The sequence below is a fragment of the Heteronotia binoei genome, chromosome 7 (assembly GCF_032191835.1).
Source record: "Heteronotia binoei isolate CCM8104 ecotype False Entrance Well chromosome 7, APGP_CSIRO_Hbin_v1, whole genome shotgun sequence".
Taxonomy (NCBI): Eukaryota; Metazoa; Chordata; class Lepidosauria; order Squamata; family Gekkonidae; genus Heteronotia; species Heteronotia binoei.
This window is the reverse complement of record NC_083229.1, coordinates 131,957,689-131,985,190: the sequence shown is the minus strand read 5'-3', so window position 1 is coordinate 131,985,190 and position 27,502 is coordinate 131,957,689. Positions and strand designations below refer to the sequence as shown.

Sequence of the window (27,502 nt, the reverse complement as noted above, 5' to 3'; positions counted from 1 at the left end):
TGCCAATACTCATGCCACCAGCAAGCTTCCCTGCTGTGTGTCCCACTCTGTTTTGCTTCACACTGGGTGCATTCACACTACACTAAATAATGTGTTTTGCAACTGGATTTTTACTGTGTAAGAAAAGCAGAAATCCAGTTGTAGAATGCATTATTTAGTGCAGTGTGAATGCACACACTGCTGTGCCTTTCAGTCCATTGGAAGGACTTGCAAGCTGTTCTCATGGGTTGTCCTCTGCAGGATTGTCTCGGGACCCCAGGTATTCTTGCTGGCTTGTCTGGCCTGGTACTTCAGGGTGTAGGCATTTCTCCCCAGCAGCCTTCTCCACCCCCCTCCTGGCCCCATTGGCCCTTGAGATGATGCTCGTGCCATGCTGGCCACCTTCCCAGGCCACTCTTGGCCCAATGGCTTTTCTCTGGAGCCCTGCTGGCCTCATCTTCCCTGAGCTGAGAGCTGCTGCTCTGTTTCCCCATGGCTCTCTCCTGCATCCCTTTTCCTGCCACCATGTTCTGGTTGCTTTAATCTGTGTGACCAGCCAGAAGAAATACTTCCCTCCTGCTGACACTGCACTGTCCCCTCCAGTCCCTCCAGGCTGAGCTGGTAGGAAAGCTCTGATGCTGTTTAGGCAATGTCAGGCTGCCCGAGCAGCCCCTCTATGACAGCGGGTTTGCAGGCAAAGTATAGGCGAATTGTATATATTTGACAATATAAACATTTCAGTTATTCAGGGCAGTTTTGGTGGGACACTACAAACAGAAAAAAAAACCCCTTCAATTTTATTATAATAAAGCAAGGTAGCAGCTAGTGTTGTTATATTCACTTGACAATCCCCCCCCGCCCCCCACATTTTAGCAACAATTCTGAATCTTTTCATGCAGATTCTTACTACTGTGTTTACTGTCGTGCATAGAAAAATCAGGAGGGAAATGGAGATGAACTTATAAATTATCACCATGAACATTCAAGGAAGAGCTGCCAGTTTTCATTTTAACAATATGATGTAATTCAATAAACATGTGGCACAGAGGTCCATCAGTGGCTATTAGCCACAAGGTATAGATGGAACACTCTGTCTAGGGCAGTGATGTTATGTATTCTAAGTGCTTGAGGAGCAACAGTGGGAGGGCTTCTGGAGTTCTGGCACTGCTGGTGGACGACACGGGCTTTGGACACTGTGTGTTGGACTGGGTGAGCCATTGGCCTGTTCCCACATGGCCTCTCTTATATTCTTATGTGACACAGAGTGTTGGACTGGATGGGCCATTGGTCTGATCCAACAGGGCTTCTCTTATGTTCTTATGTGACACGGAGTGTTGGACTGGAGGGGCCATTGGCCTAATCCAACATGGCTTCTCTTATGTTCTTATGTGACATAGAGTGTTGGACTGGAGGGGCCATTGGCCTGATCCAACATGGTTTCTCTTATATTCTTATGTGACACAGAGTGTTGGACTGGATGGGCCATTGGCCTGATCCCACATGGCCTCTCTTATATTCTTATGTGACACAGAGTGTTGGACTGGATGGGCCACTGGCCTAATCCAACATGGCTTCTCTTATGTTCTTATGTAATGCCACCAACACTTCCTCTGGGAAGCGAAGAATTCACTTTCCCTATATATTTCTGAGATCACAATTACCTACAAGATGGCCTGTCCATTTTTTCCCTGATGCTTTTAATCCATGGTTCAGGGGTTGCTGCAGCTTCCTGCTGCACCCTATCCTGCATGATTTCATCCTCCCTATTATGGTTTGCTTTTATCATTAACATGAGCATAACTGCTAATTAATAACAGCTACCGGTATCAAGGCTCACCCTGTTATCAGGATTTGCATACTCCAAACGCTGCTTCCCAGTGCCTGTTGTGACAGTAATCCTGGTTAGCATTCATAGTTAATGTGAGTGTCCATGTAATGCTATATTGCTGCTCAAACCATGTAGGGGAGAAGAATCAATTTACAAGACAAAAAAGATGAGGGTGGCAAAGGAAACTTCTGAGTCCCCTTCATGTTCCCAGCCTCTGGGCCATGAAACTGGGCATGTAATCTAAACCAGCAGCCAGTTCTTCTTTACATAGCACTGCTAGTTGCATGATAAAAATTAACAGTGATTACTGTCATTCACAGAGAAAGGAACAGTTAAGCTAACAGAATTTGCAAGGGAGCAACTGCCAGTCAAAACACAGCTAGTACCTACATACAAATCTCTTTCCTATTAAACATTATTCATCTGTTCTACTTCTAGCCTGCACTTTTGCCAGACATCACAGGATGGCTTGTAACTTGATTCTCACAGTGTTTCCTGTCCAGAAAGCTTCCAGGGTTAGACCCACTTAGCTTCAGCGACTACAGCTCAGAGAATTGAGAAAATTCAGGGAGGACTCTGTCGTCAGCAAAAGCACCCATGGACAGAAAACCTCTTCCTCCTCAAGCCTTATGAGCCTCTTCCATTTGTGCTGCATCATTCCATTATGTGGCTTGTAACTTGAAAGGAAGTGCCTCCTTTTTTTAAAAAACCCACAGCTTGAGAAATAGCCAACCAGGACAATCAGCAGATGGGCTTGTGTTGAGCCACCTGTCAGTCTTCAGAGCCGCCATCCCTGACTTGCATCATGACTGGAAATTATTTCCAAGCAGAGAGCTACAGATGGTGCAACACATGGCATGTTCTTTAGAGAAATAAAAGGTGACAAAAACACACCAGTCCAGGTTCTGACTGCTGCACTGGTGCCTTGGCCAACAGCAAATCGGCTTTCCTGTTTCTGGTCTGTGCATGGCACAATCAAGGAATTAACTATATATTAGTTACTATATAGTTCTCTAAATCAGATCAATGAATCGTGATTCGTGCACAGATCGGGCTGATTTTGTGGTTCATTCCAAACTGGTTCAGACCTTGGTGCTTCGTTTGGTTCATTTCTCAGTTCGTTCGTCCAGACAGCCTGGTGCTGATTCAGTCAATTCTATGCAATGACATCTGTGAGCCCAAGAAACACCCATAGCAGCTGTCCACAGCTTGACTGACAGCTCCAGGAGCCAATCACAGGGCTCCAGGATGAAGAGAAGAGTTAGTTGAAGCTGAGTTTTCCTGGGGGCACCTCTTTGGGGGGGCTATAACTTCGACATTTGAAACTTGGCAGGTGGAGGAGAGCCTGCTGAAGAGTCCCAGTGAGTTTTTCACCTCTCAAACCAATGAACCATGAACCAGTTCAGGCAACCATAGAAAACATGAAATGAGCCACCATTTTCCCAGTTTGTGCCCATCCCTAATCCCTGTTACAATGGAGGCCAAGATTCAGCTAAATCTAAAGAGCTGTTTTTTTTTGGGGGGGGGGGATAAGCAAACCCTTAAACCTCTCTCTGACTGAGAATTGAAAAGTGCTTAACTTTGGCTGGAACATCCCACCGCCCCCAGCAATCAGTCAATCAATCAACCTACCTATTGCAGAACTCTCTCAGCCCCACCTACTTCACAAGGTGCCTGCTGCGAAGAGAGGAAGAGAAGATGATTGTAAACTGCTTTGAGACTCCTTAGGGTAGAGAGAAGCAGGGTATAAAAACCAGCTCTTCCTCTTCACACACACTTACCTCTTATTGTATGTGTACCATAAGTGCAATCCTAAACAAGGTTACACTTTCCTCAGCCTCTCAACTTCAGTAGACTTAGAAGAGTGTAACTCTGCCTTGCACTGCATCATATGGCAAATAGAGACTGCATAGGTTGATGTTTAAGTTTGCTGATACTGAGTTTTATTTTGGCAAAAAAGCTACATGCAAAAGCCCCTCCCCCTCTTTCAGCCTTAACAAGCACACAACTTCTTAGATAAGCCCCATGGAGGCTTTTAAATCTTAATTAAAGCTGTCTCTTAGTGTGCACCAGTTTATGCTTAGGACTAAATTGTAGCCCAGAGTGCGCTGCATTCGGAGGAAGAAACAACACAGCTTAAAAAGACGGTGCTTATATAGCCGGGTCTCAGAGGTTGTGCTCTTAATGGTGAACCATAAAACTGTAGTTTACTAAGGAAATTTACTTAGTTCAAAGTATTAACTCAATCCCAAGAGTAGGAAGAACTATAAAAATCAGTTTGCTGTCTTCATAAAATAGCCATGCGAAGCACTAATGAAGCCTTTGCCAGTGGCATCTCCTATAAATTAAAGTGCAAACCAGACTCCATTATCCAACAGTAGTTAACAACAAATGGAAATATGATGGGTGGATCAGAAGAGACCTACCAGTTTTCACCATCTCTTTTCATTCATTGATACAGTTTGCTTGGCACCATCTTGTGGTGATCAAGAGACATCTGCAGTGCAGTCCTAAGCAGTCAAAGTCAACAAGCTTGGAAGTGTGTAGACTCCACTTAGAATTGCACTGAAAAGAAGGAAAACACATTGGAATGTGGTTTCCCTCCACTATACTAATGACAGTTAAATATGGCTAACAAAATGGGAAATGCTCCAGAACCTGCACTGGATTGCCTATCTCCTGGGCAATTAGAAAGTGACTTCTGCTCTACATAGTACTGTTTTTTTGTGTGGAGGAAATAATAATTTAACAGGCAACTGTTTATACACTGTGCTTTTTGATTGGCAATGTGTGGTGTTTGTTTTCCAGAATTTTATTTTTTTTTCTATTTGACTTTGTCACCTTTACTCCATTGTGACAGACTGTCATTTAATGCTACACTGAGAACCTTTGAGTGACAGGCTGTTCAAAATGGAATTCTGTGGAGAATGTTGTCAGAAAAGTGAAGGACTGTGTTGTCTCCTGCCTCAGACTCCAGGAGGTTACCATAGATTCAGTCACATAGATAAGGCAGGACACACAGAGCATCCTTTCCTTTCTTTGAAGTAGAATGCTATTCTCAGGGATAAGATTCTGTCAGAATCCATGCCATGTCTAGTATGTCTTCTGCCATATTTCTCTTCCCTTCTCTTTGTTCTGATGCCTTTGTTCTGCATCACAACACATGTAATGTCCTTGGGGATGATTGGGAAGTAACATGAAAGCATTCCCTTGTGAGTTGCCTTGGGGCCCTGAGAACATTCTATTGTGAATTGCTCCCCCACAGACCATCTGGGAGGAAAGAGACAAATGGCCTTCATGATAACATCTTGTGATCTCTCTGAATTATATCCTGTCTTGTTTATCCTAGGGAACAACTGCTTTTGGAATGCTTATGTTAGAAGGGGCTAGAAGGGGGGGTCTTGGGGTGGGACTGTATAAATTATTGTTATTCCTAGCAATGGTTCTACAGTGAGAAGTGTTCTGTCCTAGTACCATATCGGTAATAAAGCTTCACCTATGTTCATGTAGCATAAGTCTGAGTGTTACTTGGTGAACCTCACTTTGCTAGGAATCATTTCCTTGTTCCCTGCAGCTCTTGAACTCCCAGGACCTGTATCATGGCAAGTAATGGCTTGGGAAGCAGAGAATCGGATGTAGACAAGGACACTAAATGGGCCCTGGTGAAGCAAGACAAGACCGGGGACTCCAAAATGAAAGAGGACACAGTCCAAGTCCCTGAGAAACTCTGGGAGCCTGGTGACCACGGTGAGTGGAGTTGGGGCCGGACCCCAGGACTTCCAATGGAACCTCAACCCATTACACTGGTTTAAGAAGACACAGCGGCTATGGGAGCCTCGAGTAACATCAGCCAGATGAGAAGCTGTAGCCTGGGATAGGGATAGACAGCAAAGTCAGAGGCAGCCTGTTCCCAAGATCCCACAGCCTCAATGAGGAGGATGACTATGGTGATGAAGGGGTTGTGAGATTGGCTGCCGAGCTGGTGAAACCCCCATATGGCTCCACTGAGTGAGAGGACATCCTCTAGATAGCGATATCACAGATACGAGGAGAAATGCTGGAATTCATGATGTTCATCCACGACATGATGCACACAACTATCCAGGTTGCTCAACAGCAGGCTCCTTCACCACCACCTCCCAAGCCCCCACTGCGAAATAGGCAACAGCAACCAGACCAACGTGTGAGACTGGCCCCACCATGGCAGCCTGCTGCCTCTCTGGCACATGGAACGCTGGTTGGTCAATGAATGTTGGAGGCAAAATTTGATGGAGACTCAGAGCAGATGGGGTTCTTTATTGTGCAAATAGTCAATTTTTCTGAGTTTGGGGGCCAACTTTCCTGGATGGGGCCAGCTTGGTGATTTATCTGAGCATTAGGCTCAAAGGAGCCACAGCTAAATGGCATGTCACCCTGTATGAATAAAGGGCTTCATACTGAGGAGCATAGGGCGATTTATGTGAGTGCTCCAAGCTCAGGGGTTGTTTTGTAGAAAAATAAGTGGAGGAGCAGATTAGCATAACACATTAGCATATGCCACGTCTCCCCCAGCCAAAAGCAACCCGATGTAAAAAAGGAGAGCCCTGGGTGAGCGAGGCCTGCTTGGGCTGGCTAGAGATCAATCAAAAGGTCAGCAAGCCACCCAAATCATGTAAGAAGTGGAGAAAGGGTGGCACGGGCACAGAGGTTAATGAGGGCTTCTGCAAATGTGGCAAAGCCCCTGGTGGCTGGCTGGCTGCCTGCTCTCCTATTCCAGGGATTTTTATGCAGCTGCACCTACTGTTCAATGAACAAGGTAGGTGGGGAGGAAGAGAGGGAGCCATCGGAAAGGTTCAGGAGCTGTGCTCCTGTGAGCTCCTGCTGAACCTGAGGTCTGTCCAAGCCCATTCTGAAGACCCCTTAGAAGAGAATGTGGACCATACTAAAGCGTATGTGGCAAGGAAGCAAGCTGGTGCATGAGTTTTCTGTAGAATTCTGAGCTTACGCAGTCAAGGTGCAAGACTGGATGGAGTCTGTGAAAATCAAGTTCTTCTGGGCTGGCTTCGATCCAGACCTCATAGCCAAATCAAAGGTCCAAGATGATCCATAGATCCTTCTCTGTTCCAATTGGCTGTGAGAGTGAAAATCAGGAACAAGTGGTGAAGCTGCAACACCAGGCAGGCCAGGAGAAGAGAGGTCTGGACTACCGGAGCAGGGAGAAGCCACAACCAAACCAAGATCCTTCCGCAGCAGAAAGAGAGTGGCAAATGAAGCAAGGGGTTGTACCCAAAGTGCAGGGTGGATAACCATTTTGTGGCGGATTGCCCAAGGTGCAGAAGACCCTTCTGGAGACCAAAGCAAAAGACCCCACAAAATCTCCACAAGGCAACGGTGAAGGTGAGTGAAGAAGCCTCCCTGGCGGACATTCAGAGTGACCCAGAGTCAGGAGTGTCATTGGCCAATGAGGTTAGAAGCTGTCAGGAAACAGGCAAGACCTGTTGTGAAGGGTGCTGGCTGGCAGATCCACAGGATCAGTGCACCACCTCGGGTGAGAGCAAAAGGAACTTTGTTTTACATTCCTGTCACTTTAATGAACCCCCGAGAAGAGACTCACATTCGGGTCTGAGCTCTGTCAGACCTGGGATGCAGTAGAGACTTAATTAGTCCAGTCCTGGTCACAAGGCTATGCTGGAGATAGTCCTGCTCCAAGAAGCTATAAGGTTTGAAGAAATGGACAAACCACTCATAAGAGGGGACCCATGCTCCTTTGAGACTGAGCTAATACCGGTGGGGGCGGGGAATCACTGGGGAAAAAGGGCTTAGGTAGTCACTCCCATGACCAGGTTTCCGGTGGTATTGGGGGGATGGGTCACTGGCTTACCAATCATGACCCTTATGTGTAGTGGAGTTTGGGCCACTTAGCTTTTAAAGATGGGAGGTGTGGAGAGCACAATTGGGACCCAATGTGGGGTAGCCCTACCCCTCCTCCTATCCCAGAGACAGCTTGCTTAACTTGGGAGGAGGAAATTCCCCAAGAGTATAGATACCTAAGTCAGTACAGAGGCAGATGAGTTACCCCCCCCCCCCTCTCACTGAGCTGCAGACTGTGCAACTGAATTAATTCCAGGGGAAACCCTTCCCTGGGGGAAAGTGTACTCCATGAACCTTGCTGAGCAGGTTGAGCTACTAAAGTTCGAAGACAAAAATCACACCAAGGTTTTATACAGTCAGCCATCTCCCTGCAAACCACCTCGGTTTTATTTAGGAAAAAGAAAGAATAAACTGTATGCAAAGTTGTTGAAAAGAGCCCCTTGGCACAGAGTGGCAAGCTGCAGTACTGCCATCCAACTCACAACCTGAGTTTGATCCCAGTGGAAATTGGGTTCATGGTTGACTCAGCCTTTCATCCTTCCGAGGTCGGTAAAATGAGTCCCCAGCTTGCTGAGAGTAAAGTGTAGATAACCGGGGAAGGCAATGGCAAAGCACCCCATAAAAAATCTGCCATGAAAACATAGGGCGTTTTCGCACTCACCTTAATCAGCAGCGACCCCCTCTTCACCGCGCAGGATCTGCGCGGATTTCGCAATAATTGCTGCGGAGCACCCGGAAGAGCCGGAAAGTCCCGGCGCTTTTGCGGCGCAAACGGAAACCGCAAAAAACCAGTTTCCGTTTGCGCCGCAAAAGCGCTGGGACTTTCCGGCTCTTCCGGGTGCTCCGCGGCAATTAGTGCGAAATCCGCGCAGATCCTGTGCGGTGAAGAGGGGCGTCGCTGCTGATTAAGGTGAGTGCGAAAACGCCCATTATGAAAGCAACGTCACCCCAAAGTCGGAAATGACTGGTGCTTGCACAGGGGATTACCTTTAAAGTTGTCAAAGTGTGAGTTCTATAAAGAGGAGTTAGACTTCCTTGGCTCCAGAGTAACTTGCCACGGGCTGGGGATGGACCCAGCTAAAGCCCAATATGTGTTGGGATTGGAGCTACCCCAAACCCACTGCCAGCTCCAGTCTTTCTCAATTTCTATCAGCCCGTCATAAAAAAACGTTGTTCAAACTGTGCTGCCCCTGACAGACCTTTTGAAAACTAAGGGGAAGAAGCTTCAGGGGATGAAGCCAGGACCCAAATTAAATTAGACTGGCGAATGTCAATAAGCCTTTGAAAACCTTAAGAAACTGTTCACTTTGGAGCCAGTATTACGTCACTCAGATAAAAATAAAAAAATTCATTGTCCAGGACATAGAATCATACAATCATATGACCTCCAGGGTCATCTAGTCCAACCCCCTGCACAATGCAGGAAACTCACAAATACCTCCCCCTAAATTCACAGGATCTTCATTGCTGTCAGAGGGCCATCTAGCCTCTGTTTAAAAACCTCCAAGGAAGGAAAGGAAAGCCCACCACCTCCCAAGGAAGCCTGTTCCACTGAGGAACCGCTCTAATAGCCAGGAAGTTATTCCTAATGTTGAGTTGGAAACGCTTTTGATTTAATTTAAACCCATTGGTTCCGGTCCTATCACCTCTCAGCTGCCTCCTCTCCAGGCTAAACATGCCCAGCTCCTTCAACCTTTCTTCATAGGACTTGGTCTCCAGACCCCTCACCATCTTCATCACCCTCGTCTGGACCCGTTCCAGCTTGTCTATATCCTTCTTAAAATGTGGTGCCCAAAACTGAACACAATTCTCCAGGTGAGGTCTTACCAGAGCAGAGTAAAGTGATACCATCACTCCACGTGATCTGGACACTATGCTTCTGTTGATATAGCTCAAAATTGCATTCGTCTTTTTAGCTACCACATCACACTGTTGACTCATGTTCAGCGTATGATCCACTAAGACACCTAGATCCTTTTCACACATACTACTGCTAATTCCTATAACCATGAATTGGATTTTTCCTACCTAAATGCAGAACTTTATATTTATCCTGTTAAAATTCATTTTATTGGTTTTAGCTCAGTTTTCCAGCCTGTCAAGTTCATTCTGTATCCTGTTTCTGTCTTCTGCAAATGTAATAAGCATTCCCTCTATTCCTTCATCCAAATTATTTATAAAGATGTTATAAATAAAACCTGGTTCTCCCAGATAAGAGTCCATGCACTTAACCACTACACCAAACAGGCTCTCTTATAGGTATATAACCTGTGATACCTACTGAGATTCTGAGTTCTGACACTTTCTTGTGAAGTCTCTGTTTCTGTCTATCAATAAAGGAACTTATCCAGACAACTTGAAGAGTGTCTTTAATTGAAGATAGCTACAGAGCTGAAACAGAGAGGCAGATAAAGGAAAGGAGATAGGGTTGCCAACTCCAGGTTAGGAAAATCCTGGATATTTAAGGGGTGGGGCCTGGAGAGAGTGGGGTTTCAAGAGAGGTGGGACCTCAAACAGGTACAATGCCATTTCCTCCTAGGGAACCACTGGAGATCACTCAGATTTACAACTTCTCTCTAGATGGCAGAGATCAGCTGTGACGAATGGGTAAAGTCCTCCGATCTTAGGGCCCCCCTTCTTCTCAAAAGATTTTACCTACTGCACCCAGACAAACCCCGAGCAAGAGCTTAGGGGGGCAGTATGTCAAGCAATGTTTTATCTTTCTGTAACTGTCCATGTTTATCTGAATATAACTGCTATGCTTTAAAGTGTTACTAACCCCGAACTAAGCTAAGGCACATCAAAGTAGAACACTAGCCGGCGCTTCTTCGCGCCCCTTTCGGTTTTACTAACAAATGAAGGAATTTGTTCTTTGAAGATAAAGCCTCCAGGGACATGTTCCCAGGCCAAGCCTGGGCCCAGGAAGAATAACCGCAGGAAGATAAAGAAAGGGCTGTGTGAATTTTCACTCGTGAATACAGGACTGTTTAGTAAGTGTAGCTTTGTTTATAGAACCTTTGATGTGCCATGTTTAAGTATGCATTCCACTGCTACTCTGTATCAGTTACAATACTTGGCTCAATAGAAGCACATGGATTATCAATTGTAGACTGGAAAGTAGACTGAAGGAGTGAGTGGAAGATCCTCATTCAAGTCTAAAAGAGACAGAGCTTCTAGTCAAGAGAATTAATTCCTGCCCAGTGAAAATGGAGATAACTCTTAAAAGAGAGGTGAACCCTGGCATGTATATATGGAAGGATTTGGGGAATTTGCTTATACATTCTTGAAGTGTCAGTAAAATTAAAAAACCTATGCTTGTGAGTTAAATATATAGAATATGGTATTGTAGAAGGTGTACATGGTTCTGAGCAGGTATCTCCCCCTCGCTCCCATCTCCCTCAAAGCTGAAAATATGACAAATGTAGTAGCGGAGGCATACATGTTCTACCCACATTATCCCCAGACCTGGAAGAATAGTACAAAGTTTTCACATCTGGCTAATTGGACTGAACCACATGAAGGAGATATTGGAGTTTCATTTTTAATCAGTCTAGGTAGTAGTCAATACACCGCATATTTAAATCCTGAAAGCGGTCAGGGATGGTTGCGGGCTAATGGTTCACAAGTAACACGCGACACTGGCTATTCTTGGGACAAATGCACACAACTGCAAGAGGGCAATGAATCCCTGACTGCTTCTAGGAAAATTAATTGCACGGCTCACAGGCGTGTTACATAAGGGATCATTACACAGACACCAGAAGGGCTGAAGTGGCTAAGCAGAAGTCTCTGCAATCAGATTTTAGAAGGTTATTTCCCAAAGAAGGGTAGCCTTGGACCAAAAGGGTAGCCTGATGGGAGCACTGAAATGGGCAAGTGCTGAATTCCAGTGCAACTAGAAAACATGACAGAAGTGCAGCATTCCAAGAGCTGTTAATGAGCCAGAAGAGTCATGAGACAGGAACACCATGTAGAGACAGTTACATAAACCTCAGCTTCACACAGCCACAGATTAACACCTATTAACTAGCACAGGTGCTCCAAATTTCTAACTGCACCGCAACTTTCAAACCAACCAAAATGTGCCATCACCTTATATGTTGTAAGTAATAGAATTTGTTACATTTTGTATAAAACTTGTTCTGTACTCTGCCATTTTATTGGTGCAGTTGATTTACCCACAGGGGCTTCTCCCCTTTTCTTTGCAATAAAAAACTTCATTTTTCAGTTGATTCTAACTGTGTATGTGCAAACTGAGCAGCCACACATAGAATTTCACTCTCTGAGTACAGCAGAAACTGAAAAAAAGACTCCTCAAAGTTTCAAAGACCTTGTTGAAAATAAAAAAAAACCCACTTAATTGCTGGCAACATACTATCTGGATTTAGAGTGTTTACAAAGTTCCATCAGTTTTTACCTCATATATCCTACCCGTGATTCCACCTGACCTTTCCCCCAAGTTAAATATTTTATTTTGAACTTTCAAAAGTCTCTTGGGTGCCATTATCTGACAGAGTTCAGATAATATAAGAAGGTGGTTTTGCCTCTTCCTTCAAGTCTCTGGGCTGGGCCAACCTCAAAATATATAATAATGTGACAGAGTGGGACAGCCAAAGACCAACTGATAAGAAGGAAATAGATATAGGGGCTACTCAGCAAGAAAAAAAGATTGGGGGGGGGGGAATTCTGTGAGTGAAGGAGTTAAGAGGGCAAGTTCATCATATCAGTCTTGCCTGTTTTTACCCCAAAATCCATTTTTAAAGACTGTGAGCCTGTTGGGAACAAAATATTCTGTAAGCTATCCTTAGTTCACACAACACAGTGGGATCCAAAATTAATTGATAAGCAAAAATAAATGTTGTGACTGTATTTGTCACTTCTGCTATCTGTAAAGTGGTGAGGGTGTTTCCAAACTAGTTTAGAAACCCCCTTTTCAGTCATTAGGTTTTACCATGCTTATGAGAAGAATGTGATACATTAATTCTCCTGCCATTTTAAATAAAATGAATAACCACTTTGTCTTAAAGGGGCAAAGTGTACATTTTCAGTTTTGGTACTGGTATACTAGAATGTGAGGTGGAAAACACACCCATTGCCCCTTTCAGACACAATGGCAGTTACGCCTATTGGCAGGTTCATGTGTAGCACATTTTTCCAATACACGCAGTATAACATAACAAGTGAAAAAGGCTCAAACAGCATATTGATCTTCTCTTCTGGTTTCTCACACTGGAGCCCAGCTTCCTACCACCATATACTGGCTCCTACCCTCGCTGAACAGAACAGACAACAAACACTTTCATCCCAGGATTAAAATACATTTTGTTGTTTCTAAGTGCGCATAGACTGAAGAACCTTCAAATTAATGACATGCCCCTATTTTGCTATTTACAAGTTAAATAAATTGCACCCCGTGATCATTGCTTCACTCCTTTCTCAGTCAATTTCACAGAACAGCCAACCGAGTGAAGGTAATATTTATGAGAGAGAAAATGTAGAGGAGAGGGAGAAACACACACTGATTCTGAATTACTGATGGGACAAAGTAGATCTCAGACAATTTATTCCCCATGTCCCCACCTTACTTATCTGATTGCTAAGTGGCCTTATAAAATTTTTAAGAAGCTTTTGACATTTAATTTCACAGGTTATTAGCAGAAGCCTCCAAAAATAGTATATGGATTTTAATCTTTAGTTTAGCAAATGTGTTTTCAAATGTCATCTTCCTTGTAATAAAGGCAAATTCTCTGAGCTGCTGCAATGTGAGGGTTAAGGGTGGAAGAAGAGAAAAAGTTCATGGTTCAAATTTCACCTTAGCCATGAACTTGCAAGGCACTCTTTCTGGGCCCCATCTGTAATAAAGGGCTAATAATACAGACTTACCTCACCAGGTTGTTCTATGGATTTCTAGGATGTGAGGAGCTTTGTGAAAAGTGTAAAATTGTTAAGTCAGGTTTGAGCCTGTGGGCACCTTTGGGATTTTGACACGAGGCAGCAGGGGCAGTTACAAAATGGCTGCTGCTGCAGGTGGACCCAACTACAAAATGGCTGTTGCAACAGGCAGAGCCAACTACTAAATGTCAGGGAGGGAGGCCAAGCATAACTCAGTCATAGCTCTTCAACATTTCAGGTAGAAGCTTTGCTTAACAGAATGCCTTTTAAAATGAACATATTACTTAAAAGATATTTTCTTGCATGTATACACAATAACACACTGCAACTCCTTGTACTCTCCATCATAGGCCACCCATTTCCCCTTAGCAATTCCTTCCCTGAGAAAATGTCACAGGTAACTGTGGCTGCCAGAATCTTCTACTCCCCAATTATAACTCTTCAAAGCTGAATGGAAGGCAAGCCATGAAATCTCTTTTAAGACCATCCAAAATAACGCAGACTGTGATCCTAAGAAAACCTTCTGGAACTAAAGTGACAATGATCCAATGAGACTTACTTCCAAGTAGAAGTAAGTCCACTGTGCAGAGACTTGTCCAGAATTCTTTATCCAGCTGGATGTTAAAAAAGAAAAACAATAAAAGGAGAGTCTTTTTGTAATTTTAGCATCCAACTTGATGAATAATTCCGGAGAATCCAAAAGCTTGCACTGTTTTGTGCCATTTTGGCTGGTCTTACTATAGGTATTATATGGCTTTTGTCTTGGACCAATGTGGCTAACTTTTGTTTGGTCTTCAAAAGTATTTCTGCTAGGTTTTTCCAAAGATCGGGCCTAAATGGTTTATATGATGCATGGTGGTGGCTGAAAACAGTCACCTTCTACTTTCATGTGTAGTAATATAATACACCTGGATAGACCAGGATAGACAAGGCTAGCCTGATCTTGGGAGAGAACGGAAGCTAAGTCAGGGATGGCACATTAGTATCTGGATGGGAGACCACCAAGGACATCCAGGGTCACAATGCAGTGAGATACTGGGGAAGAGGAGGAGGAAGAAATTGCTTCTTCTGGCAGCAGCTGTACACCTGCTTGTTCTTTTAGACATCACCTGACCCCAGCAACAGACATGCTCCAAACTCTTCTTGAACTTAAACAAAATAATTAAAAAATCAGTACTTATGAAATGGCTCTGGATCAAAACAGATGAATAAAATGGTTGATCCCTCCCCAAGAGATCATTTCCTTTGCTGGTGCTGGTGAGAACATATGGACTCTTAATCTTGTGACTGCCTACCAATTTCAGAAGCGGTGACTGTGATATTGTACCAAGAGATTTCTTCCCTGTCAAAAACCTTGGCGGTCTTAAGGGTTCCAGTGTTGGCTTCAATGGTGAAATACGTATCTTCTTCTGTATGGTGATCAATCAAATATCTAAAAAGGAAAGCAAAAAAGTTAAATCTTTATGCATGCTTTATGTTGAACAGTGAGCTCCATCAAGCCTGTGGCTGAGGCAGCAGATGTTCAATATTCTAGCCTCCCTTGTTCTTGTGCCCTGCTCTTCTTGACATTACTTTGGGCACTGGAGTTTCCTGAGTGAAAGAGAGAGTGGCTGGCTGAAGTTGGGACTCAAACCCAGACTCCAGTAGGGACTCAAAAACTCAGATAGCCTACATCCCAGTTCAATACTGTAGGCTGGGGCAGCAAAAGTTGCTTAATGTAAGAGCCACACAGAATAAATTTCAGATGTTTGAAAGATGCAAGACATGAACAAGTATTACACAGACATCTTTATTAAAACTCTTATTAAAACTTTGCGCAGAAAGATAAAAAGTAGGTATGCACTTCACAACATGACCATGCTAGAAGGAGACTTTTTTAAAAAAATACAAATGCTGGAAATAACAGTCCCCATAAGACCAGCATAGGGAAAGGTTTGAGAATTATTTTTTGGGATCAGTGGGAGAAGGAAACACACATGTACCATACAAATCACTGACCACTGTTTGCATCATTATGCATCTCTCATTGCCTTGAAACCAAGGTTAATAAATACTGTTCCTACAAGAGCTACAAAACTAAAGGAGAAGTCTGTGCTACTCTCTTTAATTCCACCCCTTCTTCCAGTGGCTCCCTCAGCTCTTGTACTCTCTTTACCTGCTCTAGGTCTCTAGGCAACCTCTGTGCTAGAGGAGAAGAACTTGAAAGCCTATTTTCCCCTCCTTCTCCACTTCACACATGCAGAAAGTCACCTATCTATGGGTCAGCACTCAGAGGCTGACTGAGGTCCTGGTGCTAAGCATGTTTACTCAAGAGCAAGCTTGCATTAAGATCCTCCTTGACCTCCAGGAGCCACACAATATGTGTGAAGGAGCTGCACGTAGCTCCTGAGCTGAAGTTTGGTCACCCCTGCTGTAGGCCAAGCTGTATACCATGAATACATGGGCAGCCCAATCCTGAGAACCGCTGTGTAGCTACACTCGAGTATAGAACTAGCATAGACAGCTGCAGTCCCCAAAGGGGAGACGTAATGCCAGGTGGGGAGCGGGAGCGCGGGCAGATGAGTGAGAGAGAAGCTGTCGCCATGGTGATTCCACCGATGCCCATGCCATTGGCTCGCTGTGTGCCAGACCATGGGATTGGCCAGCCCACTGCATGTGGCCAGGAGACAGGGTGGGAAGCCTGTGCCTGACAGGCTGTCAATCCCCTCACACCCTCCCGCTGTCAGAGACTCTGCCAATGGCAGGAAGCATGAAGTGCAGGAGTTCACTGCCATAGACGGAGGCTGTTATGTGTGTCTGGGAGTGAACAGACCTCCAAGTCCAACAGACACCCCCCCCCCAGAGATCCCCTGTGTTGCCCTGATGCCCCTTGCTATGTGCATGGAACCCCTCCCCAGGGCGGTGCAGAACTCAGAGTCCGAGCTGCTGGGCATGCATCCACTTCATCACCCTGCGCACAACAGCCCTGTGGGGCCGGGTAGGCTGTCAGCCTGGCCAGGCTGAGGGGCAGCAACCCCCACCTCCCTTGTCCAACCACCCAGGGCAGCATGGCAGCTCATAGTCCTCTCCTCACCCACTCCCAAGAAACAAGTGTGCACACCCTCCCAGGCATTCCCTTGGAGAGGCCACTGACAGAGTGGCGGGGGGGGGGCGCACCCAGGGAACGTGCGGCAGATGCCAAGCAGGAAAGAAAAAAGGAGGGCACAGCTCAGACTTTATTTTTCTGGAACAGAGTGTAGCGGTTTCCCTGGTGCATGTTGGGCAGTCTTGCCAGGGGCGGGGCTCCATTCCAAATGGCAGGCAGGAACAGCTGAGGGAGTGGGGGGGTGAAGTGCCACACACAGAAGCCTCTGCGTTGGATTACCACCTGCAAAACACAGAAAGAGATCAAGAGCACCTGCAGGGGTGGCAGCTGGAGGAGCAGGCTCTGTTTCAGCCAGGCGCTCTCTTAAAGGGACAGTCTCTGACCCACCCACCTCCTCGCATTGGGGCAAATGCCAGACATGCCCCCCCCCCCCCCCGTGCCCCTGTGGGAATGCGACAGAGGACAGATCAAGGGAAGGGAGCCAGCAGCAGTACAGGGGAGCAGGGCCAGCAAATGCTTCCTGCTGGAGCCCACTGCCTGGTTCAAGTACTGGAGATGCTTGCACACCAATTGGTCTTGTGTGAGAGAAGGGAGAGGACAGTGGGTGTGCGCAGTTGCACTTACCCGGCCATGGCTGACAGTCCTCGCATGCTGAGCCTCCAGGAGCCGGGAACCTGTGGAGACCTGGAAACAAGAGTAGTTAGCTCCAGGGGAGAGATGTCGCTCTCCCCCTCACAAGTCAAAGATACCGTCTAAGCAAACACGCAGTGCAGTGCCCCGTCACCAACATGCCTGTCCCTCATTCTAAGCCTGCATGGCAGGGAGCTCCTCGACAGAGCCCCTCGCCACACGTGGCTATCCCTACCTGAGTTGTGCGAGGCCAGAGTGGAAGTATTTCTAGGAGGGGGGGAATGGTGATTGCGGAGGGGGCTTGCCCAGGCTGGGCCATGGGGGGATTGGTGAGGCAATTACACCACTCCCTAAGGGGTTGGCGAGCTCCCATGGTGGCGGGGGCAACCTTTGTTTTCGGTCTCAATTAGTGCCTATGGGTTACGCTACCATTTCCATGGATGTAACTTTATGCCTCTTGGGGGGGGCGTGTCATGGCCCAATGTCCTTAGGGAGCTGCCTAAGCCTGGCCGCACTCCCAACTCCACCTCCTCCTGCGCTGCTCACTCTGCCACACTTCCACCAATGCTCGGGCGCAGCTCTCAGACACCATTGCTCTCAGGTGGGGCGGTGCTCCGGTGGCCCCATAACCATGTAAGTCCCCTCCATCATGGCACTACTGGTACTAGTAGAATTTGCGGGCGCAAATTCTACTAGTGCCAACGTAGTGGATTGTCTGTTCCCAAAACACTTTCCGCCCCCCCTTAGGATTGTGATTTTAAGAGCACATATCTAAAATCTTGTCCTCCACTCCTGCAGTCAACCTGAAACTGGATAAGAAGAAGAACACTGCAGATGTATATCCCCATCCTTCTCTCTGAATCAGAAACTCAGAGCAGCTTACAATCTCCTATATCTTTCCCCCCCACAATAGATACCCTGTGAGGTGGGTGGGGCTGAGAGGGCTCTCACAGCAGTTGCCCTTTCAAGGACAATACCTACAAAAGCTATGGCTGGCCCAAGGCCATTCCAGCAGCTGCAAGTGGAGGAGTGGGGAATCAAATCCGGTTCTCCCAGATAAGAGTCTGCACACTTAACCACTGCATCAAACTGGCTCTCTAAGGGAGTGGGTGTGGGGCTACACTGCATAGCTACATTACCAAGGAATGTGCCATTGATTTATTCTGTTTGTGAAGCATATTCCTTTAAGCAAGAGTGTGGATGTGCCTTATGATCCATGAAAATATTGCCAGAGGCCATCAATTTTAAACAGCAAGATGCTCTAATTAAGCATGAGATGTTACACGTTGGGTTCTTTGACTAAACACGGGACGTTGTGGTAGAAAGGCGAGTGTGTTGCTAGTTCTCTTGATGCCTCACCTTGTGTGATAAGAACTCTTAACATGAATTATGAAAGCCAAAACATCTCGTCCTCTCCTCCCAACCCCAAGAACTAGTATTACTCGGATACAGTACCACAATAGCCTCAAAGAACCAAGGCGCTTTTTGAAATTTCCTTCTACTACTGGCATTCTGCCTAATGCTGAGCAACTTGAACAGAACAGAAAGAGACAAACAGAACAAGGCAATAATGAAGAGAAGATGGGCAAGGAACGTCAAAAATCGTACTTCACTGAAGGTTATCGTTAACAATTGAAACAATTATGGACTTCCAGTGGCATTCAGGCTGGTTTAAGGATCTTGACTGAACACTGAGGTTAGTGCTAAATATCTTCATCATATACCACAAATGAGGCTTTGCTGATCTCCCCACAAGCTTGAACCTTGACTGAGGCATGTCTTATTTTTAAACTATGCTGCCCAGTTATTTCTGTGGAGTCCTATACAGGCAAGTGCATGGCAGTGACTCTCACATCTGTGGGGCTAGAAAGCTTTACCTTAAGGAATAAAACTAATCAGGACCGTAGAAAAACCCCAGCAAGAACTCATTTGCATATTAGGCCACACCCCCTGATGCTAAGCCAGCCGTAAATGCGTTTCTGTGCATTCCTTCTCAAAAAAAGCCTTGAAACTAATTATTCCACATAGACTCACAGTAATATGTGAAGAGTACATCAGCATAGATATACCATAAGAAAATGAAATTGGAAAAATACCCAATGTTGTCTCTATTGGGCTAAATGTAAAAAGCCCCAAACATTTGACTTGAAAGCACAGAAGCTTTTCCCCTGCAGTATAGCTGATCATCTACATTTCCCAATTAAGGAGAAAACATTCTTCAAAGAAATTACAAAGATCCAATCCAGTCCAAATACCTTTATTGGCATAGAAATAAAAAGTACAGCATAGTAAATTTACATGGAGTTTCAGCTATAAAAACCAGTCAAACATCAAGAAGGGGAGCTAGTCTTTTGCTCCCTGGTTGTTATGGCAGCCAAAAGGTACTTTGCAACTAGGCTTGTGATATGGGAACATTGGTCAGATAGTAGAAAAAAAACTGACTTCGTTTCAGGTAATCCACAAAAATTAGACAGGTTTGATTATACAGTCCCGCACTTCCCCATAAAAATCACAATAAAGTAAGACATGGGCAACTGTTTCAAGGTGCCTTCCATTACATGGGCAGACTCTATCCTGATAAGGGATGTTGGCAAACCTCCGCAGAGGGTAAAACATCAAGTCTTGCTAACATAAAAGAGTGGTATAACTGGGGTGAAGTAATCTGGGAAAGGTAGGCAGCCAGGCAGCCCATGATCTGGGAAGATACCAAATGCTAAAGGGGAACAGGTTTTATGTCCAGAAAAACAAAGAGACTGTTTCTCAATATCTAAGATCCTCTGTTTCAGGATTCTGAATGCCTGCGTTTCACTTAGCATATAGAGGTTGTCCAAGGGTACACTTATGGAATGTATTTTCTTCTGGATCTGACTATATCAAGTGGAAGGAATCCGCTAGCATCATATGGATATAACTAGCAGGGTCTGCCCTAAAGTGTAGGCATAGCCAAAACTTTATAGTGGTAGCCATGCCATGGTCTCAATCAAATGGGTTTCAGTCTCTAGGTACATTGCAGCATAGCTGACACAGTTGGGGACCCCTAAAATATGGCATAAAAATGCTCAAGTTGGAAATTGAGGGCGCAAACCCAAATGGGGATCCCATATAACAACTGAGAAACTGTTTTAGCATTAAAAACACGAATGGCAGCTGGGACAAATTGGTTGCCGTTCTTGTAAAAAAAGCTAACCACTGCAAACGAACTACACCTTGCTGAGATGACTGCTTGCTTGCGTTGTATTGTCCAGTTATGATTATTTTGGGAAAAGACCCCCAACTATTTGAAAGATTTCACCTGTTCAATATTATTTCCCTTGTGGTTTCCAGGACTTTGAAAATACTAAAAGTTTGGATTTTACATATAGGCAGGAAATTTGTCTCGCAGCACAACATAAAAGTGAGTAACAGGCACTTGAGGCCCTTCTACGAACGTGACAGTACAACTGCATCGTCGCGTAGAGCAATATGGGGATAACGGATGGCCCAAGTTTGGGGGAGTGACCATCAATAGCATTTAGAGAGGGGGCCAGATCATTCAGGAATAAATTAAACAAATAGGGGGCTAGACTACAGCCCTGTTTGACTCCCCGAATTGGAAATGATCTTTGAAGTTAATGCACCTAGGTCGTTATATCGCACTTGACAGCTATTAAGGGAATACATTTTACGAATAAGAAAAAGTAGGCATTCAGACCCATGATGTCCAATTTGTTCCAGAGAAGATCCCTGCGAATAGAGTCAAATGCCCCTTTTAAATCAAGGAAGGCCGCAAACAGCCTTCTTCCCCCTTTACCACTGTATTTCTCTATCAGACAGTTAAGAATTATACAGTGGCCAATTGTAGTCTTGCCGGGACAAAATCCGATCTGTTCCCTACTTGGGAGATTTTGCTCTTTCATCCATGAAGTGAGCTTTCCCAAGAGGTGTCTCGCATATAACTTGCCTGCTATGTCAAGCAGACTAATTGGGCGATAGTTCTCTGGTGCTTGTGGGTCACCCTTCTCATAAATTGGGACAACTATGGAATTTGTCCATGATTCAGGCATGGTCCCTGTTTTATCGATCACCGTGAAGAGAGTCGCCAGAGGGGAAGCCCACCAGTCAGAATTGTTTGTAAATAATTCTGGTGGAAGTCCATCTGGGCCTGGGGCCTTCCCCGCCTTCAAATGATTGATTAGATTATTAATCTCATTAGGACTAACAAGGGGCCATTCAGGTAGATCAGGGGGGGATTTGTTCTTGCTGATCAGATACAATAAATGATGGAAATAGTCTATCCAGACCTCGGCAGGAATTATAGCAGAAGTTATATTGCTACAAATTTGAAGGGCCTCAGAACGGTCGGAAGCTTCGGCCAGTTGCTGATTTTATTCCATTAATTTATTTGTTTGGAGCAAAAGGTTAATGCTTTCTCCACCTGTCTCTGTCCATCCGACTCTTGGAGGGGCAGGCATATCGACAGGACCCAGAGACGAATGGCTAACAGCCTCAAATTTTAGTAAGGTAATCAATGGGAAATGGTCACTGTCCAAGCTCTCACCCACTAAAAAGTCCACAATAAATTTTCTCAGATTGGGAGAAGCAATAACATAACCGACAACACTGCTGCCTAATCTGGAACTACTCAAAGATGATATGATAACAAGAGAAACAAATTTTTACTTTCAAAAATAGCACATCTTACACAATGTATTAATGAAAGTAAATTCAAGTTACTGTGAACAGACTAACTTCAAAAGGGTTAACTTGCTACAGCTCCAGGCCCTGGTAAGAGGAAGAAGAAGAAGAGGGGTTCTATAAAAGGTGAAACAGAAGACAAACAATGGCTGAAGAAGCTCAGCATCTAACTAACGAATGAATGGGTGGGGCCAGCTGCCAGGAAGAGAGGGTGGGGCCGGCTGCCAAGTGCTCCTTTAAGCAAGATATGGCGTATGAGCCATGAAAATATTGCCAGAGGCCATCGATTTTAAACAGCAAGGACTTCAATTTTAAACAGTGAGAGAATTCTCTTAAACCTTTCCCTCCCAGATCATCTTGCATGCAGAGTTACAATATCTGGAAGACTGGGTTAACATAAATAAAATGAATTTTAACCGGGATAAATGTAAAGTTCTGCATTAAGTAAGGAAAATCAAATGCATCATTATAGGATGGAGAGACTTGTCTTGGCAGTAGTTTGGGGTCTTAGTGGACCATACATTGAACATGAGTCAGCAGTGTGATGAAGTGGCTAAAAAGGAAAATAAGATTTTGGGCTGAATCAGCAGAAGCATAGTATCTAGATCATGTGAAGTGATGGTATCACTTTACTCTGCTATGGTTAGACCTCAACTGGAGTATTGTGTTCAGTTTTGGGCACCATAATTTAAGAAGAATATAGACAAGCTGGAGCATAAGAACATAAGAGAATGCCAATGGCCCATCCAGTCCAACACTCTGTATCATACAGTGGCCAAAAATTTATTTATACACACACACACACACACACACACACACTGTGGCTAATAGCCACTAATGGATCTCTGCTCCATATTTTTATCTAACCCTCTCTTGAAGCTGGCTATGCTTGTAGCTGCCACCACCACCACATGTTAATCACCCTTTGGGTGAAGAAGTACCTCCTTTTATCCGTTTTAACCCGACTGCTCAGCAATTTCATTGAATGCCCATGAGTTTTTGCATTGTGAGAAAGGGAGAAAAGTACTTCTTTCTCTACCTTCTCCATCCCATGCATAATCTTGTAAACCTGTATCATGTCACCTCACAGTCAATGTTTCCCCAAGCTAAAGAGCCCCAAGCATTTTAACCTTTCTTCATAGGGAAAGTGTTCCAAACCTGTAATCACTCTAGTTGCCCTTTTCTGCACTTTTTCCAGAGCTATAATATAATTTTTGAGGTGCGGTGACCAGAATTGCACATAGTTTTCCAAATGAGACCGCACCATCGATTTATACAGGGGCATTATGATACTGGCTGATTTGTTTTCAATTCCCTTCCTAATAATTCCCAGCATGGCGTTGGCCTTTTTTATTGCAATCGCACACTGTCTTGACATCTTCAGTGAGTTATCTACCATGACCCCAAGATCTCTCTCTTGGTCAGTCTCTGCCAGTTCACACTCCATCAACTTGTATTTGCAGCTGGGATTCTTGGCCCCAATGTGCTTTACTTTACACTTGGCCATACTGAACCTCATCTGCTACGTTGACGCCCACTCACCCAGCCTCAACAGATCCCTTTGGAGTTCCTCACAATCCTCTCTGGTTCTTTCCACCCTGAACAATTTAGTGTCATCCGCAAACTTGGTCACTTCACTGCTTACTCTCAACTCCAAATCATTTATGAACAAGTTAAAGAGCATGCGACCCAGTACTGAGCCCTGCAGCACTCCACTGCTTACCATCCTCCACTGCGAAGACTGCCCATTTATACTCACTCTCTGCTTCCTATTAATTAGCCAGTTTTTGATCCACAAGAGGACCTGTCCTTTTACTATTTATTTATTTATTTATTTATTACTTTCCATTTATATCCCGCCCTCTCCGGAAGCCGACTCAGGGCGGCTCACAACATCATAAAATACAATCAATCCATAAAACATATAAAACCATAATTTACATATATCAACTTTAGAACCATTCTATGGCGCTATTTCAGTACAATATAGGAGGTATCGAATTCTCGACTGTGATTGCCAGCATTCTGTAAGATGCTCGGTGGCAGCCCTTTTTCAAACCGCAAAAGCCTGTTTAAATAATTCGGTCTTACAGGCCCTGCAGAACGCAGACAAATCCCGCAGGGCCCTTATGGCTTCTGGGAGGGTGTTCCAAAGTTCTGGTGCTGCCACCGAAAAAGTCCTGGATCTCGTCACACACCGCCTGGCTTCTTTTGGGCCAGGGGCAGACAATAGATTTTTTGTCCCTGATCGCAGTGCTCTCTGGGGGATATATGGGAAAAGGCGGTCCCGTAGATAGGCAGGTCCCTGACCATAAAGGGCTTTGAAGGTTAATACCAACACCTTGAAGCGAACTCGGAACACAACAGACAACCAGTGCAGCTCCCTCAGCACTGGCTGAATGTGCTCCCATCGCAGCAGCCCCATTAACAGTCGTGCCGCAGCATTCTGCACTAGTTGTAGTCTCCGGGTTAGCGTCAAGGGTAGCCCCATGTAGAGAGCATTACAGTGATCTATTCTTGAGGTGACCGTAGCATGGATTACCGTCGCTAAGTCGTTGCGCTCCAGGTAAGGAGCCAGCTGCCGCGCTTGCCGAAGATGAAAAAAGGCAGATCTAACCATGGCTGCTACCTGGGCCTCCATTGTAAGGGAGGACTCAAGAAGCACGCCTAAGCTCTTGGCCTTAGGGACCGGTATTAACGGTACCCCCGTCAAGGGCCGACAGCTGGATCTCTCCCCCGGACCGCCTCGACCCAGGTAGAGAACCTCCGTCTTCATCGGGTTCAGTTTCAGCCGACTCAGTCTGAGCCAAGAAGCCACGGCTTGTAGTGCCAGGTCTAGATTTTCCAGGGTACAGTCAGACTGGCCACCCATCAATAGATAGAGCTGGGTGTCATCTGCATATTGATGGCAACCCAGTCCATCCCTCCTGACAATCTGGGCAAGGGGGCGCATATAGATATTAAATAGCATCGGGGATAGGACCGCTCCCTGCGGCACCCCACAACTAAGAGAGTGCCTCTGGGATGCTTCCTCCCCTATCACCACCCTTTGTCCCCGATCTTGGAGAAAGGAGGTCAGCCACTGTAAGGCAGATCCCTGAATCCCCACATCGACAAGGCGGCTAGTCAGTAGCTGATGGTCAACCGTGTCAAAAGCGGCTGACAGATCTAATAACAACAGCACCGCAGAGCTGCCCTGATCCAGCTGTCACATGAGGTCATCTATGAGAGCGACCAGAACTGTCTCTTTCCTGTGACCTGGCCGAAAGCCGGACTGGAATGGATCCAGTGCGGAAGTGTCCTCCAGGAATCCCTGCAGCTGAATTGCTACCGCCCGCTCTATGACCTTACCCAAAAAGGGAAGGTTTGACACCGGCCGATAGTTTGCCAATATGGCTGGGTCTGCCGATGTTTTTTTTAAGAGGGGACGGACCACTGCCTCTTTAAGAGGTGTGGGAAAGATCCCTTCAGTCAGGGACCTGTTGATAATGCCCTGTAGTGGTTCACGCAGCCACGTTTGGCTAGCCTTTATAAGCCAAGACGGGCACGGATCTAACCTACAGGTCATAGGGCGCACAGCTGCAAGGTTTTACTCCATGACTCTCGAGCTTACTAAGGAGCCTATGATAAGGAAATTTATCAAAACTTTTTGGAAGTCAAAATAAACAACATCTATTGGGTCCCCTTTGTCGACATGTTTGTTTACCCCCTCAAAGAAATGTAACAGGTTAGTGAGGCAAGATCTTCCCTTACAGAACCCATGCTGAGTCTTCCTCAATAACTCGTGTTCATTGAGGAAGACTCAGCATGGGTTCTGTAAGGGAAGATCTTGCCTTACTTGCATTTCCAGAGGAGAGCAACAAAGATGTTGAGGGGTCTGGAGACCAAGCCCCAGGGCATTTTTTGAGCAGGAACTCACAGGAACGCAGTTCCAACTGGCTTGGCATCAGGGGGTGTGGCCTAATATGCAAATGAATTCCTGTTGGGCTTTTTCCACAAAAAAGCCTTGTGTGAAACCATGGTGATGTCAGGGGTATGGCCTAAAATGGAAATGAGTTCCTGCTGGGCTTTTTCTACAAAAAAGGCCCTGCCAAAGTCCTATGAGGAAAGGTTGAAGGAGCTGGGTATGTTTAGCCTGGAAAGGAGACAACTGAGAGGTGATATGATCACCATCTTCAAGTGCTTGAAGGGTTATCATATAGAGGATGGCACAGAATTGTTTTCTGTTGCCCCAGAAGGTTGGACCAGAACCAACGGATTGAAATGACATCAGAAGAGTGTTCAGCTAAACATCAGAAAGAACTTTCTGACGGAGTGGTTCCTCAGTGGAATATGCTTCCTCGGGAGGTGGTGGGCTCTCCTGCCTTGGAGGTTTTTAAGCAGAGGCTAGATGGTGTCTGATAGAAATGCTGATTCTGTAAACTAGGCAGAACATGAGAAGGTCAGGAAGAGGGTGTGGGGGGAGGTATTTGTGAACTTCCTGCATTGTGCAGGAGGTTGAACTAGATGACCCTGGAGGTCCCATCCAACTCTGTGATTCTATCTCATTACTAATTTCTTACAGCCTGCTGTCTGAAAGCTTTATTTGTACACCAAAGAAAACACAAAGGTGTTCATTCATGGAACAAGTTTAGTCTTTCACTCTTCTTTGGCAGCTTGGATAAGTTGGAATGATTTCAGTAACTAGGTCTGGCGTGGCAGTCTTCCTGAACAGATACAGGTAATCAATTTCTTCCAAGTCTCCAAAAATACTCAATAATGGATTGGCACCCTCCCTTGCCTCAGCACAGCATTAGAAAGATCAACTGGAATCTCTGCCTCCTAAACATTTCTCTAGATGAGGCAAACTGTGTCCCAATTCTGTTTAGTTAAACTCTGTGGCTAAGCTGATTGTGCTCCACACCATTACAAAACTGAGGTTTGGCTTGTAGTCTCCCTTTCCACCCAGGGTAGGTATTTCTTCTCAAAGAAGACACCCTTTATGTCAATACCACCCTCTCATTGCAGCTGCCAACTTTGACACTATGATGTTTCTGGAGACCCATAAAGCCACGGGAGGCCCAGTTTCAGGGGTCATAGAAGACTACATGGGGGAGGGGGTGTTCACCAAAAAAGCATAATAGTTTCATGTGCTCCACAGGATCCAAATCTGAACCTTTTTTGGAGACTCTGAATGTTTACAATGCAATCTGAGGCAGAGCTACACCCTTCCATGCCCATTGAAGGCAGCAAGCCGAGATGGGTGTAAATCTGTTTAGGATTGCAGACTGAAATGGACAGAGGGTAAGCTCAAGCCAGACTTATAGAAAAGGCCTAGAGAACTGAACTTCTAATGATGAAATGTGGAATCTTCTTCCCTAAGGCCTTAATATCTCCTAGGAAGCCACAGGGGCTGAATTGGGTAGGATTCAAACAAGTCAGTTATGGGGAGGGATTTGCTATAGATCTGTTTTGCAGTCCAGATGTATTTTTATAGTATTGCTTCCTGTTCTAGAGCATCTGGTTTCGGCTAGGTAGGAAATATAAACAAATGTTATGACTGTATTAGAACAAACACTTACATG

General features: G+C 45.3%; 1 protein-coding gene across 2 annotated transcripts in view; it reads right to left on the bottom strand.

Annotated features, from left to right (window-relative positions):
* LOC132575497 (cadherin-18-like) overlaps window positions 1-27,502 on the bottom strand; it is a 114,878-nt gene that overhangs the window by 41,961 nt on the left and 45,415 nt on the right. For both annotated transcript variants that reach the window (XM_060244306.1, XM_060244305.1), the window contains one exon: window positions 14,845-14,981. In XM_060244306.1, the coding sequence (XP_060100289.1) occupies window positions 14,845-14,981 (137 nt within the window). The remainder of the gene's footprint in view (window positions 1-14,844; window positions 14,982-27,502) is intronic.